Genomic DNA, 16,552 nt, shown 5'->3' with positions numbered 1-16,552 from the left:
AAATGCTGTACAAATTCCTGCTTGACGACGTCTTGGATAAAAATGATATTCTTTCACCATTGGATAATTGTATCAGTCTTAGCAGATGTTTAAATGTGTTTTATAGCAGTTTGAAGAAAATTAGTTGACCAAGTGAACGGCCTTTCTGCAGGATACAATATTAGAAATTAGAAAGTTATTAAAGGAATCTTATTAACGGACTTAAGCACTAGATTACTGCGTGGAAGAATTCCCGGCTGGGTGGCATAAGAAACTTGATACACTTGTCAGTGTGATTAGGTTGGAGGTTGATTGGTGCATAGGCATTAACGTTCTGCTCAATAAGAATGTTTTTATTATTTTAAATGTATACAGTCCTTATGAATGTTATAAGAATGAGGATGAATACCTTAATAGGCTTGCTTTTATTAGTTCATATATTAAAGCAAATGCATATTCATGTATACGTTCTGGGAGACTGGAATGCTGACATTTCAGATAGCAACTCATTATTTGGTAAACTTTTAATTACATTCTGTAAAGACAACAAGTTTATTCTGTCTACCAAGGTGCTGCTGCCAGTTAACAGCTATATTTATATTAGTGAAGCGTGGCATACGACATCCTGGTTGGATCACTGTATATCTTCAGCTGATGCTCACGATAGTATAGAGAATATTGAGATCCTATATGGGCTGGCCACTGGTGATCATATACCATTCTCTGTGACTGTAAATGTTAAAAGTTTACCTGAGCTAGCCAGTTATGATTACCCTATTCAGAATCCAAAATTGGACTGGGCAAACCTGTCTGAAAATGATCTACAGCAGTACAAGGCACTGACTGATGTATACTTAAATAAGATGGTTCTATCTGTTAATGCCATTTCATGTGGGAACATTAATTGTAATTATATTATATAATTATAATGACCTGTGTAAAATGTATGATGATATAGTAAATTGTTTGGTTAGGGGAGGCAATCCACTTGCAAAAAAAAAGAGTAGACGAGATAACATGAGACCAGGTTGGAATGTATATGTCAAAGAACAGCATGCAGAGGCTAAAGAAGCTTTTAAATGTTGGGTATTAGCAGGAAAGCCTAGGCATGGCCCTGAGTGTGAACGCAAGAAGACTGAAAATTCTAGATATAAGTACGCTTTGCAGTATATTAAAAGAAATGAACAAGCCATGAGGGCGAACTCTATGGCTGAAAAGCTACAGAAAAACAATGTTGAGTTCTGGAAGGAGGTGAAGGTTCTCAACAACAGTAAGATGCCGATGCACTCCAGTATTGATGATAAGATTGCTGAGCTGTGGAGAAGGCACTATGAAAATATTTTTAATTGTGTTAAGAGTGATGCTTTCAATCTTGGTGATATTACTTACAGCAATGGAATGATTGTCAGACATGATGAGGTGAGCTATGCTATTGAAAAATTAGTTTTTAACAAATCATGTGGTCATGACATGACAACTGCAGAACATCTGAAATATGCTAGCCATAGAGTTTCTGTGCTACTGGCAATGTGTTTCTCTGGGCTTGTGATGCACGGAATACTGCTGTCTGTATTGTTAGTACCAATAGTTAAAAACAAAACGGGAAAGTTAAGCAGCATACACAACTACAGACCAATTGCACTGGCGAGCATTATGTCTAAGGTACTAGAGGGTATTCTTATGGACAGGCTTAAAGAGTATACAGCAACCACCGACAACCAATTTGGTTTCAAGAAAAAACATGGCACGGACCTATGTATTTATACACTTAAGGAAATTGTCAGCCAGTATAGAAGTCATAATAGTACAATATTTATGTGTTTTCTGGATGCCTCAAGTGCCTTTGATCGTATTCACCACGGTAAACTGTTCTTAAAACTACAGGAGAGAGGTGTCCCCTCATATCTTATAAGGATCCTACTGTTTTGGTATTCTCACCAAACTATGCAGGCTAGGTGGGGAAGGAGAACATCCATACCCTTTCTGGTGTCCAATGGCGTGCACCAGGGGGGGATTTTATCGCCTTTATTATTTAATTTATATGTCACAGGGGTGGTTCAAGTCCCCAATTAAATACTTTCGAGGGTGAGCAGCGCTTAGTAACCCACAACAAAAAGCAGGGGTGCAGCAACAAACATTTATTGTGCAAAAGACTGTTGTAAAATCTGGGGTGGGGAAAATGTCACTAAAAATAGAACTGTTCAATGGCCAATCCATAAAAGGTTAAAAGGTTAAAGATGAACAGTCTCAGTCATTCTGGGCTCACTGTCCTCCAGTGCCCTCTCAGTGCCCCCTCCCTGTTGGCCCACGCCAACAGGGATCCCCGGTCCGAGTCCGCCGGGGGCTCCCCAACCACCTGGGCCCCCATACATCCGTCCATCCTCCTCAGCTCTGCCCATTCTCCGTCCAGCCACCACAGTCCATCCACTCTTGTTCCTCCACTCTCGTCCCTCATGGGCCTCTGTCCGTCCGTTCAAATCTCTAAGCTTGAATGTCTGCCTTGAATATATAAGGGGAAGGAAACCCTCCCCTCGTTCACCATTGGTCTAGGGGGGCCAGCCTGCAGTGGTTTATTGGCCACTGCAGCTGTCTGTCAGGATTCAGTTGATTGTGTTCAGCTGTGTCTAATCAACTCAAACAAAAAGGTAATTGCATGCCAACTCAAAAACAGAAGTTACATTTCAAACAATAACTAGACAAAGCAACAAAACATGCATGCAAATAAAATGTTACACTAAAATTCCAAAACAATAAAATGATTAAACACAGCCTGACACTCAGCATGACATATACATGGATGATTTATCCAAACAGCTCAATGAGTGTAAAACAGGTTGCATGGTGGGGGACATCTTATCAATCATATGATCTACGCAGATGATCTAGTCTTACTGTCTCCGTACAGTGCTGGCCTACAGCAGCTACTACAGGTCTGTACTAAATATGGTTTTTCATTTGATATATTGTTCAATTCTAAAAAGAGTGTTGTCATGATCTGCAAAACAAAGGACGATCAGAAGCTTATCTTTCCCTCTTTTTCTTTGGCAGAAGTGTTAGAGGTTGTAAAGAAGTTTAAATACCTGGGCCACATAATCAGGGATGATTTCAGTGACGATGATGATTTGCAGCGTCAGTGCTGTAAACTATATGGCCAAGCCAATATGCTGGCACGTAAGTTTCACATGTGTACAGATAATGTTAAAACAGCACTGTTTAAAACATATTGCACTCCGCTATACACCGCTCACTTGTGGTGCCATTATACCAGTGCTAAAATGAAAAAGCTACAGGTGGCATACAACGATGCTTTTAGAATTTTTCTAAGATGGACAAGTGCAAGTGAAATGTTTGTGACCAGTGATGTACCCACTTTCCATGCTGTACTGAGGAATTTTATGTTTAGATTTATGTGTAGACTGAAGGAGTCAAAGAATGTTTTAATTATGGCCTTAACTGACACGACACAGAGCAATACAAGGTTCTCCTCCTGTTTCTGGAAACACTGGAGGAAATGTTTGTATGTTTTTAACTAATTTGAATGGCACAAGGAAATGTTTGTATGTTTTTAACTAATATGAATGGCACAAGTGAATCTCTTTCTCTTGTTTTTAATGTCTGTGTCTTTGTATTTCGTTTTGTATTCTGGACCCAGTGTCTGCAAATAAAGTTTATATCTTTTTAGTCCAGCTGACCCAAGTGCAGCACTTGATATCGTGGCTCATAAAGTATTTATCGCTAAACTTGCAAAGGGGTTGGGCTTTCAGCGACATGTTTAAAGGGCAGATCTAAGCATTAACAGTAAAAATGAAACTGAAAATACCAAACCCTAGAAACGCTCCATTTTAATGGACTCAAACAGCACAAAGACTCATAAACCTTTGAACCTTCACGTTGTGTTTCTCTCTTATATTTTAATCTGTTCTTGTGTTGTTTTTGTCAGTCTAATTTTAGCATTTTTTTTCATTTAAAAAAAAAAAATTTTATTAGATCTTCATGTCTTTTGAAAATAAACGAGTTGCGTTTGTGAATGAAATGTGCTTTACAAATGAATGTACCTTCCCTGGTCTGTGGGAGCAGAAAAAGTTGATGCAAAGTCATATGAGCTCTTCAGAAATATTCTTGAATAAACGCAGACATAAAGCCACATTGCTGTTATGAATGTTTAAAAACATTGCTGTTTTTAAACTGAATAACTTCAAAAATTAATGGTTTAATTGTTGTTGAACGCAGGCTTGCGTCTTATCTAATGTTCTCTGGGATCTGCAGTTCTTTTGAAGGTGCTTTGATTTGCAATGTGATGCATTTTGAGGTGTTATATTGGGATTTATGTTGGTGTTTTTACTAAAGAATTTGCGTGAACGGCGTCTTCGAGTGAGGGTGGTGAGTGTTTGTTGTGTGACTGAGAGGAAAAAGGAAAAGTAACGTCTGAACTCTCCCAGCAGGTGCTTGTGTTGATGTGACGGGCTGGACTCAGCGATGAATCAGTCTGAGGACGGAGAGGAGGGAGTTCCTTCCTCTGGACCCACTTTGTGTGGGGAACATGGGAGTCCGAACAAACGTCAGCGGTGAGACAGTCGACTCTCACTGTCCAGGATTGTTCCTTATGTCAGAGGACAAAACTCAGTCCACCTTTATTCACTCTCTGTGTTGAAGTTCGGAGCAGCAGCAGCAGCAGCAGCAGCAGCTACCGGCAGACTATTCTGAACCTGAACCTGAACCTGAACCTGAACCTGAACCTGGACCTGAACCTGAACCTGGACCCAGCTGCCTGTCCATGAGGAGTGACTGGTCAGTTGATCATCCAGTGAACTTCAGACAGTCCCTCGATGAAAAGTGAGAAAACTATTTTTTTAATTATTTTTTTAAGTATTTTGAGACAGAAGTTTGTTGTTTTGCTCATACGATGTTGTTCTTGTTTTTACATATTTTGCATTTTACTTTAATCAAAATTAAATTTCCTCACACATTCATGTATGATTGTTTTCTTGTCAGGATCTTTGAGAGACCAAAAACTACTAAATTAGATTAGATTAGATTCAACTTTATTATTATTGCACATGTTAAAGTACAGGGCAACAGTTAGCATCTAACCAGAAGTGCTTGTGCAGTGAAATAAACACAGTGCAGATTAATAAATACTGTTGTTATGAGGTGCAGGTCAGACAGGTCAGGGCTTGAAGTCGCTGATAACCCGAATGCCCTGGCACATCCGTCGGGGGTTGGAGTTGGAGAAGTGCTCCTCCACCTCCACTGGTTGTGCTGTCAGAGGAGTGCATGTTTCCGTTCAGATGTAGATTTGTGTCCTTTGTGAAATGCTTCATTATAATCCTGAATATCTCCTACTTCTCTGCCTGTGATTTGTTGGAATGACACACGGATATGCCCTCAACAGGAACAGAGAGGTGAAGCAAAAGTCTCCTAAACCTGAACCCAGCTGCCTGTCCATGAAGAGTGACTGGTCAGTTGATCATCCAGTGAACTTCAGACAAACCCTTGATGAAAAGTGAGAAAACTGATAAGAAATTACTCAGACAGAAGTTTGTTGTTTTGCTCATAAAGTGTTGTTGTTGTGGGGTTGGGGGTTTTTTTTGTATTTTACTTTAATCAAAATTAAATTTCCTCACACATTCATGGGTCATTGATGTTTTCTTTTGCAGGATCTTTGAGAAACCAGAATGTCCTCCAATGAGGTGTGTGACCAGTCAATAAATTTCACCTCACTTTCATACTAACTACTAAATCCACTGGTTGTGCTGTCAGAGGAGTGCATGTGTTGCCATTCAGGAGTAGATTTATGTCCTTTTGTGAAATGCTTTATTATAATCCTGAATAACTCCTACTGTTGGTTTGATCAGTCTGCAGTCTACTGATTTGCAACCAAACAATGTGAAAGTTACATGAAACAACCTGTTTATGAATTAGATATTGTCGCTGTCACGTAACCTAAACAGTGCAGATGGCAGCCAAATGAGCAAAATGTAACTTGTTGGATTGAAATGAAGCAAATCTGAGTGAGTTGTGCAGCCGACGCTTCATCTGTGTGATTTGTCCTCCAGCTCATACCCCGACCATGAAAAGGACGCAGCGATGAAGGAAACGGCAGAGGAACAGCAGCTCCTGAGTGAGTAGCAAACCATTGAACATATTAACACGCACCAAATTCATTTGTGTTGTCATTGTTTAATTTTTCAGTTCATGAAATTTACATTAGTTAAACGTCAGCTCACGACGAGCCAACTTTGATACAGCAGATGTCATCAGTGTACAGCGCAAAGGGGAAATGTGCAGTTGCAGCCAAGTTTGGTGAAAGATTGTTGCACACCGAGTCTTCTAGTGAGGTTACAAAACTGCTAAAATTGCACAATGTGCCTGCCACCTGTTTGCCTGCCAGTACACACGTGTATTCTCAATGTCAGCGTACAGAGCAATGGCAGGATTTCCTCAGGGCAGTGCTGGAGCGCGGGTCTCAGTATAGAGGAGGCGGAGCATTCTCGATGGGCCCTTATGATAGTCATTTTAAAGGTATAGTCAGTAATGTTGGAGAGCTAGCAAGATTTGAAAGTGGCACTTCCTCTAAGCCCCACCCCCTCGTGCCCCTCTCGTCAGCGCTCTGTCCAAAGCCACGCCCACACAAACTTTGGGGAACGCGCATTTGCAGGAGTCGAGTTTTCCAGGACATTTTGGACAGCACATTTTCAACAAAACTACCCTATGTCTCATTCACCTGTAAGCGAGGCCGGTTTTAGGGGGGGCAGGGGTGGGCTGTGCCCACCCAAACGTGCGTCCTGCCCACCCAATCAAAGTTATGCGGACGCTTTATTTTTTTATAATTTAATTTTTTTATAAATATTAAAAATTATTTATAAATATAAAAAAATATCACAGAATATCTGTACCGTTTCTGATTGGGTGGGCACTGCGCATCATTTTTAGACACAACAATGAACGCATACCGCAAAAGTTGTGTCTCGGCGGAGGGACCCGACGTCCCAGCAAAATGAGCACAACAGAGAAGTGTTCAGAACAGCACACAGAGCACACACTGAAGGCTGATTTATGGTTCCGCGTTACACCAACGCAGAATGGTGCACATTGCGCACCGCATCGCGTACCGCATCGCGCACCGCATCGCGCACCGCATCGCGCACCGCATCGCGCACCGCATCGCGCACCGCATCGCGCACCGCATCGCGCACCGCATCGCGCACCAATGGTACCCCATCGCCGTAGGCTACGCCGTACCCTACGCAGTAGCCTACAGCGTACCTTACACCGTAGGCTACGGCGTAGCCTTACAGCGTAGCCGTGGCAACAGAGCCTGCACAGCACTGCAGCGCACCGCCACCCGCACCGGCGCTCTCCGCCCTCGCCGGGATGGAGACGCCTCCATCCCCACGGACCCCCATACTGGGGATGTGGTATTTTTGGCTGCGTTTTCTCGTTTTCTGCACCATTCTTCAGCAAACGTGACTCGAGTGTGTGAAGTTTTCCAGCAAGATTTTCAACGACAGAGGGGGACATGGGCGGGACTTAAAATGAATGCATCTGATTGGTTCTTTCCCCCCTGCCAATCCTCTGGTCCTCTGACCAATCCGTGCCACTGGGTGCGCAAACAGATTGGTCAGAGTTTTTACAGGATTAAAGCTATCAGAGAGGTCGGATTTTTTTCTTTCCTTTTTCTGAACACATTATTCACTGGCTACTCTCAGGATGGAAGGACCATTTCACCCAGTATAACAATAAATGTTTTTGAATACGATTACAGACTATACCTTTAACGTTCAACAACACCTCATTCTACCCATAAAACAACATTTATTCTCACTTTTATTGAGCCAAGCAAGCCTATAGGCCTATGCTGCAGAAAGCAGAGTAAAGTCACAAACTTGTTCAGAAGAACACACACACACACACACACACACACACACACACACACACACACACACACACACACACACACAGGCCTGACAGCTGTCAATCACATGGCGCTGAAAACTCAGATAGTCACAGACTGACTCAGTTCCATCTTTACAGCTTAAATACAAAAAAACATAACTGGTCTAAAATTACACAATCTATTTAGATAGATATAGACACAGCGGTCTATAACATTTCTGAGCTCTATAACAGAGAATAGACTCAGCGGTCAAGTTGACAACACAAAGCACATTCAAGTAGGCAGGTGGTCAAGGCTACCACAACATTCTGATAAAGAAATTATTTATGAAGGTTACACTGACTCACCAATGGCAGTTGACTCTTCCATAACCCTTGGCACAAACAAAATAATCCAGGTAACGTGGAAAACAGGGTAACATTCAAAACTTTGTACATGCTTAGTCCTCTTTTAAAGTTTACCGCTCATCTCCTTCATGGCCGCAAACTTGCCGAGTCGGCAAATTGGCTGTAACTGTTAAGGCTGATTTATGGTTCCACGTTACACCAACGCGTTACACCTACGGCGTAGGGTACGCGGCGATGCGCACGTACGGTGCGCATCGCTGCGTACCCTACGCCGTACCTTACGGCGTAGCTCTGCGTCGATTTAACGCAGAACCATAAATCAGGCTTTACAGCCAATCAGCGTTGGCTCACAACCCCGATGCGTTCAGGACAGTTGTAAAGTAGGAATTAGCCTACACTGGCCGCACAATGCACATTTGATCATTATTATAGCCTATAATTTACGATTATAGATGAACGTATCATACAAAACGGGGCCCTATGAGCTTGTGGGCCCCGTGGCGACCACCCCCTTGCCCCCCCTCTGGCTCCGCTACTGCCTCAGCGTTTAACTTCCTTTAGAATCAGAATTATTACTTGGACTTTTGAGAGGAATGAAATCTTGTAAATTAGTACTTTTATCTGTTGTTCTCATGACTAATGTTTTGTTACAGTGATTTATTTTCCACCGAGTCAAAGGAAATTGAAAACTACGCTGAAGAAGTTCCGGTCCGTGTTTCAGGAGATTCCCGGAGCAGGAAAGCCGGCCCAATTCAGTCAGATCTACACAGAGCTCTACGTCTCAGAGGGAGGGGCTTCAGAGGTCAACGAGGAACACGAGGTCAGAAAGATCGAAACAGCATCCAGGAAACCACATGCAGAAGAAAAAGCAATCAGACCAGAAGACCTGTTTAAAACTCCAGCTGAAGGAGATGTACCAACAAGGACGGTGATGACGAAGGGAGTAGCCGGCATCGGGAAAACAATCTTAACTCAGAAGTTCACTCTGGACTGGGCTGAAGACAAAAGCAACCAGGACATCCAGTTCACATTTCCATTCACCTTCAGAGAGCTGAATGTTCTGAAAGAGGAAAAGTTCAGCTTGGTGGGACTCATCCATCGCCTCTTTTCTGAAACCAAAGACATCTGCAGCTTTGAAGAGTTCAAGGTTTTGTTCATCTTTGATGGTCTGGACGAGTGTCGACTTCCTCTGGACTTCCAGAACAATGAGGTCCTGACTGACGTATCAAAGCCCACCTCGCTGGATGTCCTGCTGACAAACCTCATCAGGGGCAACCTGCTTCCTTCTGCTCGTCTCTGGATCACCACACGACCCGCAGCAGCCAATCAGATCCCTCTTGAGTGTGTTTCCATGGTGACAGAGGTCAGAGGGTTCACTGACCCACAGAAGGAGGACTACTTCAAGAAGAAGATCAGAGATGAGGAGGAGGCTAAAACGGTCATCTCCCACATCAAGACATCACGGAGCCTCCACATCATGTGCCACATCCCGGTCTTCTGCTGGATCACTGCCACGGTCCTGGAGAAAGTGTTGAAAACCAAATATGGTGGAGAGCTGCCAAAAACACTGACTGAGATGTACATCCACTTCCTGGTGGTCCAGACCAAAGTAAAGGTGGTCAAGTATGATGGAGGGTGTGGGATGGATCCACACTGGAGTCCAGAGAACAGGAAGATGATTGAGGCTCTGGGAAAACTGGCTTTTGAGCAGCTGCAGGAAGGAAACCTGATCTTCTACGAATCAGACCTGACAGAGTGTGGCATTGACATCAGAGCAGCCTCAAAGTACTCAGGAGTCTTCACAGAGATCTTCAAAGAGGAGAAAGGACTGTACCAGGCCAAGGTGTTCAGCTTCATCCACCTGAGTGTTCAGGAGTTTCTGGCTGCTCTTCATGTCCATCTGACCTTCATCAACTCTGGAGTCAATCTGTTGAGTGAAAAATCAGAGTCAGAGACAAAACCATCAACGTGGACACATGTCTACGAGACTGCTGTGAACGAGGCTTTAGAGAGTCCAAACGGACACCTGGACCTGTTCCTCCGCTTCCTCCTGGGCCTCTCACTGAACACCAATCAGAAACTCCTACAAGGCCTGATGACACAGACAGGAAGTTTGTCACAGACCAATCCGGAAACAGTCCAGTACATCAAAAAGAAGATTGATGGGAATGTGTCCACAGAAAAGAACATTAATCTGTTCCACTGTCTGAATGAGCTCCACGACAAGTCCCTGGTGGAGGAGATCCAGCAGTCGCTGACATCAGGACGTCTCTGCACAGATAAACTGTCTCCTGCTCAGTGGTCAGCCTTGGTCTTCCTCTTACTGTCTTCAGAAGAAGATCTGGATGTTTTTGACCTGAAGAAATACTCAACTTCAGAGGAGGCTCTTCTGAGACTGCTGCCAGTGGTTAAAGCTGCTAATAAAGCTCTGTAAGTAACAGATGTTGAACAATAACACAATTGTATACGTATGAAGATGAAACACAATGACAAATTCAACATTTTGTCCTCCAGCATCTACAACCTCTCAGACAGAACCTGCAAAGCTCTGTCGTCAGTCCTCAGCTCCCCGTCCTGTTGTCTGAGAAAGCTGGACCTGAGTAACAACAACCTGCAGGATTCAGGACTGAAGCATCTGTCTACTGGATTCAGGAGTCCTACGTGTGAACTGGACACTCTGAGGTACAGTGTTGACCTGAGATCTCTGGGGTTTCACAGCACAAATCAAACGGTTTAGACCACTATTTTTAGCAGAGCGCAGCAGTGTACATCGGTGATTGATGAAACTTACCAATTGTTGGGTATTGTTACGCATCATGCGGGTTTAAAACAAATGTTGTCTTCCTGCTGATTGTGTCTTTAGGCTGAGCTTCTCCAACCTCTCAGAGGGAAGTTGTGAAGCTCTGTCCTCGGTTCTCAGCTGCCAGTCCTCTGGTCTGAGAGATCTGGACCTGAGTAACAACAACCTGCACGATTCTGGAGTCAAGCGGCTGGCGGCTGGTCTGGGAAGTCCACACTGCAGACTGGAAACTCTCAGGTCAGGGATCCACCTCTTTAGTTGATGGGAATATAGGTTTAAAATGATGATCCTAGCTCTTGTGCTGGGCCATGTGACTAACTTTCTGTATTTATTATGTATATCTTTTAAATGAGCTTTTCGTGAGAATTGTGATCGAGAGAGTTGAAGAGAACCTGCCATCCAAGGCCTGCAGCAGCCTCAGATGATGTTGTGCATTTGTGCCTGCAGGCTCTCAGGTTGTCTGGTCACAGAGAAAGGCTGTGCTTCTCTGGCCTCGGCTCTGGACTCCAACCCCTCCCACCTGAGAGAGCTGGACCTGAGCTACAACCACCCAGGAGGTTCGGGGCTGAAGTGTCTGTCTGCTAAAGTGAAGGATCCACACTACAGACTGGACACTCTCAGGTATGGGGATGTGTGTGTGTGTTTGTGTGTGTGTGTGTGTGTGTGTGTGTGTGTGTGTGTGTGTGTGTGTGTGTGTGTGTGTGTGTGTGTGTGTGTGTGTGTGTGTGTGTGTGTTTGTGTGTGTGTGTGTGTGTGTGTGTGTGTGTGTGTTTGTGTGTGTGTGTGTGGGGGGGGGGGGGGGGGGAGGAACCCAGGACCCACTGCACCAGGGTAGGGTTTGACAATGGGTCCAAGGACTAGATCCTGGCAGTCAGGGTTCCTTTGTCGAGCCTGTAGAGTTCTGTGTCCCTCCATGGACGTGTCTCCCCAAAGCATCACACACCCACCACCCAACCCAGGTCACAGGCAGCACAACGTTCTCCTCATGTACAGTGGGGCAAAAATGCATTTAGTCAGCCACCTATAGAGCGTTTGCATTGACGTCACTTCCCGCCCCCTTACTCGCACTGAGTGGCAAAAATGGCGGGATAACAGCCGATTATGGGCTTAAATTAAAGGCAGTTGGACTTGACAGTGACCCGTACAGTTACCCGAAGAACCAGTGGTCCATGGACATTAATATTTGGCCACGAATCCAGTTTCCTGATATTTATATGTACTTAATTTCTACGCAGGGGAAATACATGAAGCAAAGCTTGAAGGCACACAAAAGTCTTGACGCTTGGTCCTACTTCAAAGGAGGATTTGTTGGCGAAATTAAAGTGATGAGGACACCGAACTTTATGATTTGACCGTTGAATGTGAGCTGCCCAAAAATTCAACATTAGCTGATACAAAATGGGAACCGCAAATCCACATTTCGGTGCCTGGAATCCAGTTGTTTCTGCGAATTGCAGCGATCCGTTTGTCTCACTCAAGCTTATTTTTCGGCAGTCTGTAAAACGATAACTCAGATTTCTTGCTAAATCTATGAGTACAGTCAATTGCACAACAGCTCTTTCCCATTTTAGATGTTACGAGTTGCTCAAACTGAAAGTCTACACTGCCACTCAGTCTTTCTGCCACTCAGTCTTTCTGCCAGTCAGTGGGCGAAACCCGCTGTGAAGTCATATCTGTGACGTCATGTGCATTCCTTCTATTGTGCTCTGGGTTCTCCCACTTAAAAAGATGAGAGAGGCCTGTCATTTTCATCATACTTCAACTATGAGAGACAGAATGGGGGGAAAGAATCCAGGAAATCACTTTGTAGTATTTTTACTGAATTAATTGGTAAATTCCTGGGTAAAATAAGTATTTGGTCACCTACAAACAATCAAGATGTCTGGCTTTCACAGACCTGTAACTTCTTCTTTAAGATGCTCCCCTGTATTAATGGCACCTGTTTTAACTGGTTATCAGTATAAAAGACACCTGTCCACAACCTCAAACAGTCACACTCCAAACTCCACTATGGCCAAGACCAAAGAGCTGTCAAAGGACGTGAGAAACAAAATTGTAGACCTGCACCAGGCTGGGAAGACTGAATCTGCAATAGGTAAGCAGCTTGGTGTGAAGAAATAAACTGTGGGAACAATTATTAGAAAATGGAAGACATACAAGACCACTGATAATCTCCCTCCATCTGGGGCTCACATAAGATCTCACCCCTTGGGGTAAAAATGATCTCAAGAACGATGAGTAAAAATCCCAGCACCACATGGGGGACCTAGTGAATGACCTGCAGAGAGCTGGGACCAAAGTAACAAAGGCTACCATCAGTAACACACTACGCTGCCAGGGACTCAGATCCTGCAGAGCCAGATGTTTCCCCTGCTGAAGCCAGTACATGTCCAGGCCTGTCTGAAGTTTACTAGAGAGCATTTAGATGATGCAGAAGAGGATTAGGAGAATGTTATATGGTCAGATGAAACCAAAATAGAATTTTTTGGTGGAAACACAACATGTTGTGTTTGGAGGAGAAAGAAAGCTGAGTTGCATCCAAAGAACACCAAACCTATTGTGAAGCATGGGGGTGGAAACATCATGCTTTGGGGAGGTTTTTCTGCAAAGGGACCAGGACGACTGATCCATGTAAGGGAAAGAATGAATGGGCTCATGCATGAATCTTGAGTACCGTGTTGGCCCAAATATAAGACAGTGTTTTTTGCATTGAAATAAGAGTGAAAAAGTGGGGGTCGTCTTACATTCGGAGTCTAGACATTATACCCATTCACAACGCTAGATGGCGCCAGATATCTTTAAAGCGAATGCTGAATTTAACTCCCCAGGCCAAAGCAAACCCCTGTCACACCCTGGCACGAAGAAGAAAAATAAAAAATAGCGGTAAGAAAGAAAAGAGAAGAAAAGAAGAGAAGTCTTGAAAAAGTCTTGAAAAAGACTGGGTCGTCTTATAATCAGGGTCGTCTTATATTCGGGCCAATACGGTAGTTAGTCCTCTTTGTGTTTCTTATTCAAAGATGAATTATTGTTATTATTTTCATAATAAAAATGTCTTATTTCTTATTCTCCGTGCTTTCAGGGTGGAGCCTGCTGGAGTCCAGTGGTTGAAACCAGGTCTGATGAAGTGTAAGTTGGTTTGTCATCAAAGTTCTGAAAACACGCCACATTTCCAGTCCCTCTCTCAGTGTCCCATCACTGATTCAGGTTTTGTGATGCTATAAGTTAACATCAGAGACGGGTGAATCATGCTCAGCTGTTGTTTCCTTTTCTCTCCTTTAGACTCCAGAAAACTCAGACTGGATACAAACACAACCCACAGGTTCCTCCGACTGTCTGACAACAACAGGAAGGTGTTTCATGTGGAAGTGGATCAGTCCTACGCAGATCATCCAGACAGGTTTGAAAAGTTTGATCAGGTCCTGTGTGAAGATGCTCTGGCTGGTCGCAGCTACTGGGAGGTGCAGTGGGCAGGAGAGACTGATGTAGCGGTGAGTTACAGGCGAATCGGAAGGAAAGGAGACATTGATTGCGTATTTGGAAGGAACAACTGCTCCTGGAGTCTGGACTGCTCTCATGAGGGGTTCTCTGTCCGTCATGACAACAGAGAAACATCTATCCTTTCCCCCTCCTTGTTCTCCCACGGCTCCATCATCTCTAAGAGGGTGGCCGTGTACGTGGACTATCCTGCTGGCACACTGTCCTTCTACAGCGTCGTCTCTGGCACACTGATCCACCTCCACACCTTCAACACCACCTTCACGGAGCCTCTTCATCCTGGTTTTGGAGTCTTGTATCACAGCGAAGGCTCTTATGTCAAACTGTGTTCTCTGTTGAGTGACAGACAAAGACTCTGTACGTCTTAGACCAGATGGTTCAGGACAAACCTGATCTCTCAGTTCCGTTGAATGCAGTGTCAGATCAATATCACCAGCACCGTTTTTAATCTAAATCTAACGGTAAACATGAGTGTCGGTTAGGTTTGATGGTTCTGTGATCATAATTTTATTTACGCTAATGATCATGCTTGTATTTTACTACGGATCATGTCTGATACTCTTAAAACTGCAGGTATTGGAATTGTGAATAGGAAATACGTCTGGTGTGCACGCATCAGTTATAAAACAACTTTACATGATTTAAAAAGAGGAGTCTTTTGCAGAACTCCGACGCAAACTACTTTTACATTTACAGGACACGATTTACCACGTAGCATCATTGGCTCTGATGTCAGAAGGGCTTGTTGGGTTTGATCGAGCAGGTTCAACCAGAGCAGACGTTACCTTAGAACTTAGAAAGTGGTGCATGAGTTATCCTTGAGTGTTGAATCCAGAGCTTGTCAGTCAAATGTTTGACGCCAACCTCCAAGAAATCCCTCCGAGGTCCTTGCCTCGCAGCAGTTTGTTGCAGCTGTAACTGTCTTGTCTAAGATGAGCGTAAATATTCCTCAAGTGGTTACGGCATCAAAAATTAGCACTGTGAAAAAAAAGGGACCATTAATCTAAGACAGACTTATTGTGGCCAGTAAAAACACAGTCTTGTTTTATGATTACATGGCATCTACATTTTATTAGTAATTTATAATATATATATATATATAATATATATTTCCCCAGGGGTCATTTAAGTATTCGTTCAATAATATTTATTGTATTGCACATGTTTTTAACTTTAATTTCTTTAACTTTAATTTCAACAGCACTTTGAAATATCCATCCATCCATTATCTATACCCGCAGGTCTGCTGGAGCCTATCCCAGCTATTTTCAGGTGAGAGGCAGGGTCACCAGGTCGCCATTCCATCGTAGGGCCACATATACAGACAAACAACCAGACATACTCACACTCACACCTACGGGCAATTTAGAATCATCAATTAACCTACTATGCATGTTTTTGGACTGTGGGAGGAAACCGGAGTACCCGGAGGAAACCCACGCAAGCACGGGGAGAACATGCAAACTCCACACAGAAAGACCCTGCTGGGCCTGGGAGTCGAACCGGGAACCTTCTTGCTGTGAGGCAACAGTGCTAACCACTAAGCCACGGTGCTGCCCTTTGAAATATTTTGGACCAAAACTGTCTGAAATGTATTACCTTTGCTTTCTTTTATTGATTTATTTGTGTTTGTGTGTCAGAAAATCTGACAAAATATTAACATGTCAGTTATGACATTAAAGTGAATAAAGCTGATAACTAAACTGGCCTCGTTGCTTATGAATAAAATTAACAGAAGTATAAATGCAACAGTTCAACTGTAATGACCCTTCTTGACCTGTTTACTCTTCTCAATACTGCCATCTACTGGCGAGGATAATTATGACAGCCCCAACAACCCATAACATGCTTCAATTTAATATTTTGTTCAATATTATTTGACATTTTGTAAATGATCATCCAGTTTGTGATTTTTAATCATCATAGAGGACTTTAATACGTGTATTTATGGGCATTTTTGTTATGTTTTCCTTACACTTTATAATCATGGCTATGGTTGTTTCATTCTGTTGCGTTTGTATTCACACTAAACCA

General features: G+C 43.4%; 1 protein-coding gene across 1 annotated transcript; it reads left to right on the top strand.

Annotated features, from left to right (window-relative positions):
• The first annotated feature begins 5,173 nt into the window (after nt 1-5,173).
• On the top strand, nt 5,174-16,151 carry LOC133446767 (NLR family CARD domain-containing protein 3-like). Its single transcript, XM_061724843.1, has 9 exons — nt 5,174-5,482; nt 5,637-5,669; nt 6,036-6,100; nt 8,877-10,653; nt 10,738-10,905; nt 11,087-11,260; nt 11,471-11,644; nt 14,103-14,149; nt 14,303-16,151. Exons 1-9 carry the CDS (start codon nt 5,346-5,348, stop codon nt 14,884-14,886), a joined length of 3,159 nt encoding a protein of 1,052 aa, XP_061580827.1. The 5' UTR covers nt 5,174-5,345; the 3' UTR covers nt 14,887-16,151.
• Nucleotides 16,152-16,552: the final 401 nt, after the last annotated feature.

The sequence above is a fragment of the Cololabis saira genome, chromosome 7 (assembly GCF_033807715.1).
Source record: "Cololabis saira isolate AMF1-May2022 chromosome 7, fColSai1.1, whole genome shotgun sequence".
NCBI classification, from domain to species: domain Eukaryota; kingdom Metazoa; phylum Chordata; class Actinopteri; order Beloniformes; family Belonidae; genus Cololabis; species Cololabis saira.
Note: the sequence above shows the minus strand (reverse complement) of the source record. Positions and strands in the feature narration are given on the sequence as shown.

Coding starts and splice junctions, on each gene's coding strand:
- LOC133446767 (XM_061724843.1), top strand. CDS start 5,346: ATGACACACGGATATGCCCTCAACAGGAACAGAGAGGTGAAGCAAAAG. Junction 5,483..5,636: donor AGACAAACCCTTGATGAAAA/GTGAGAAAACTG, acceptor TTTCTTTTGCAG/GATCTTTGAGAAACCAGAAT. Junction 6,101..8,876: donor AGAGGAACAGCAGCTCCTGA/GTGAGTAGCAAA, acceptor GTTTTGTTACAG/TGATTTATTTTCCACCGAGT.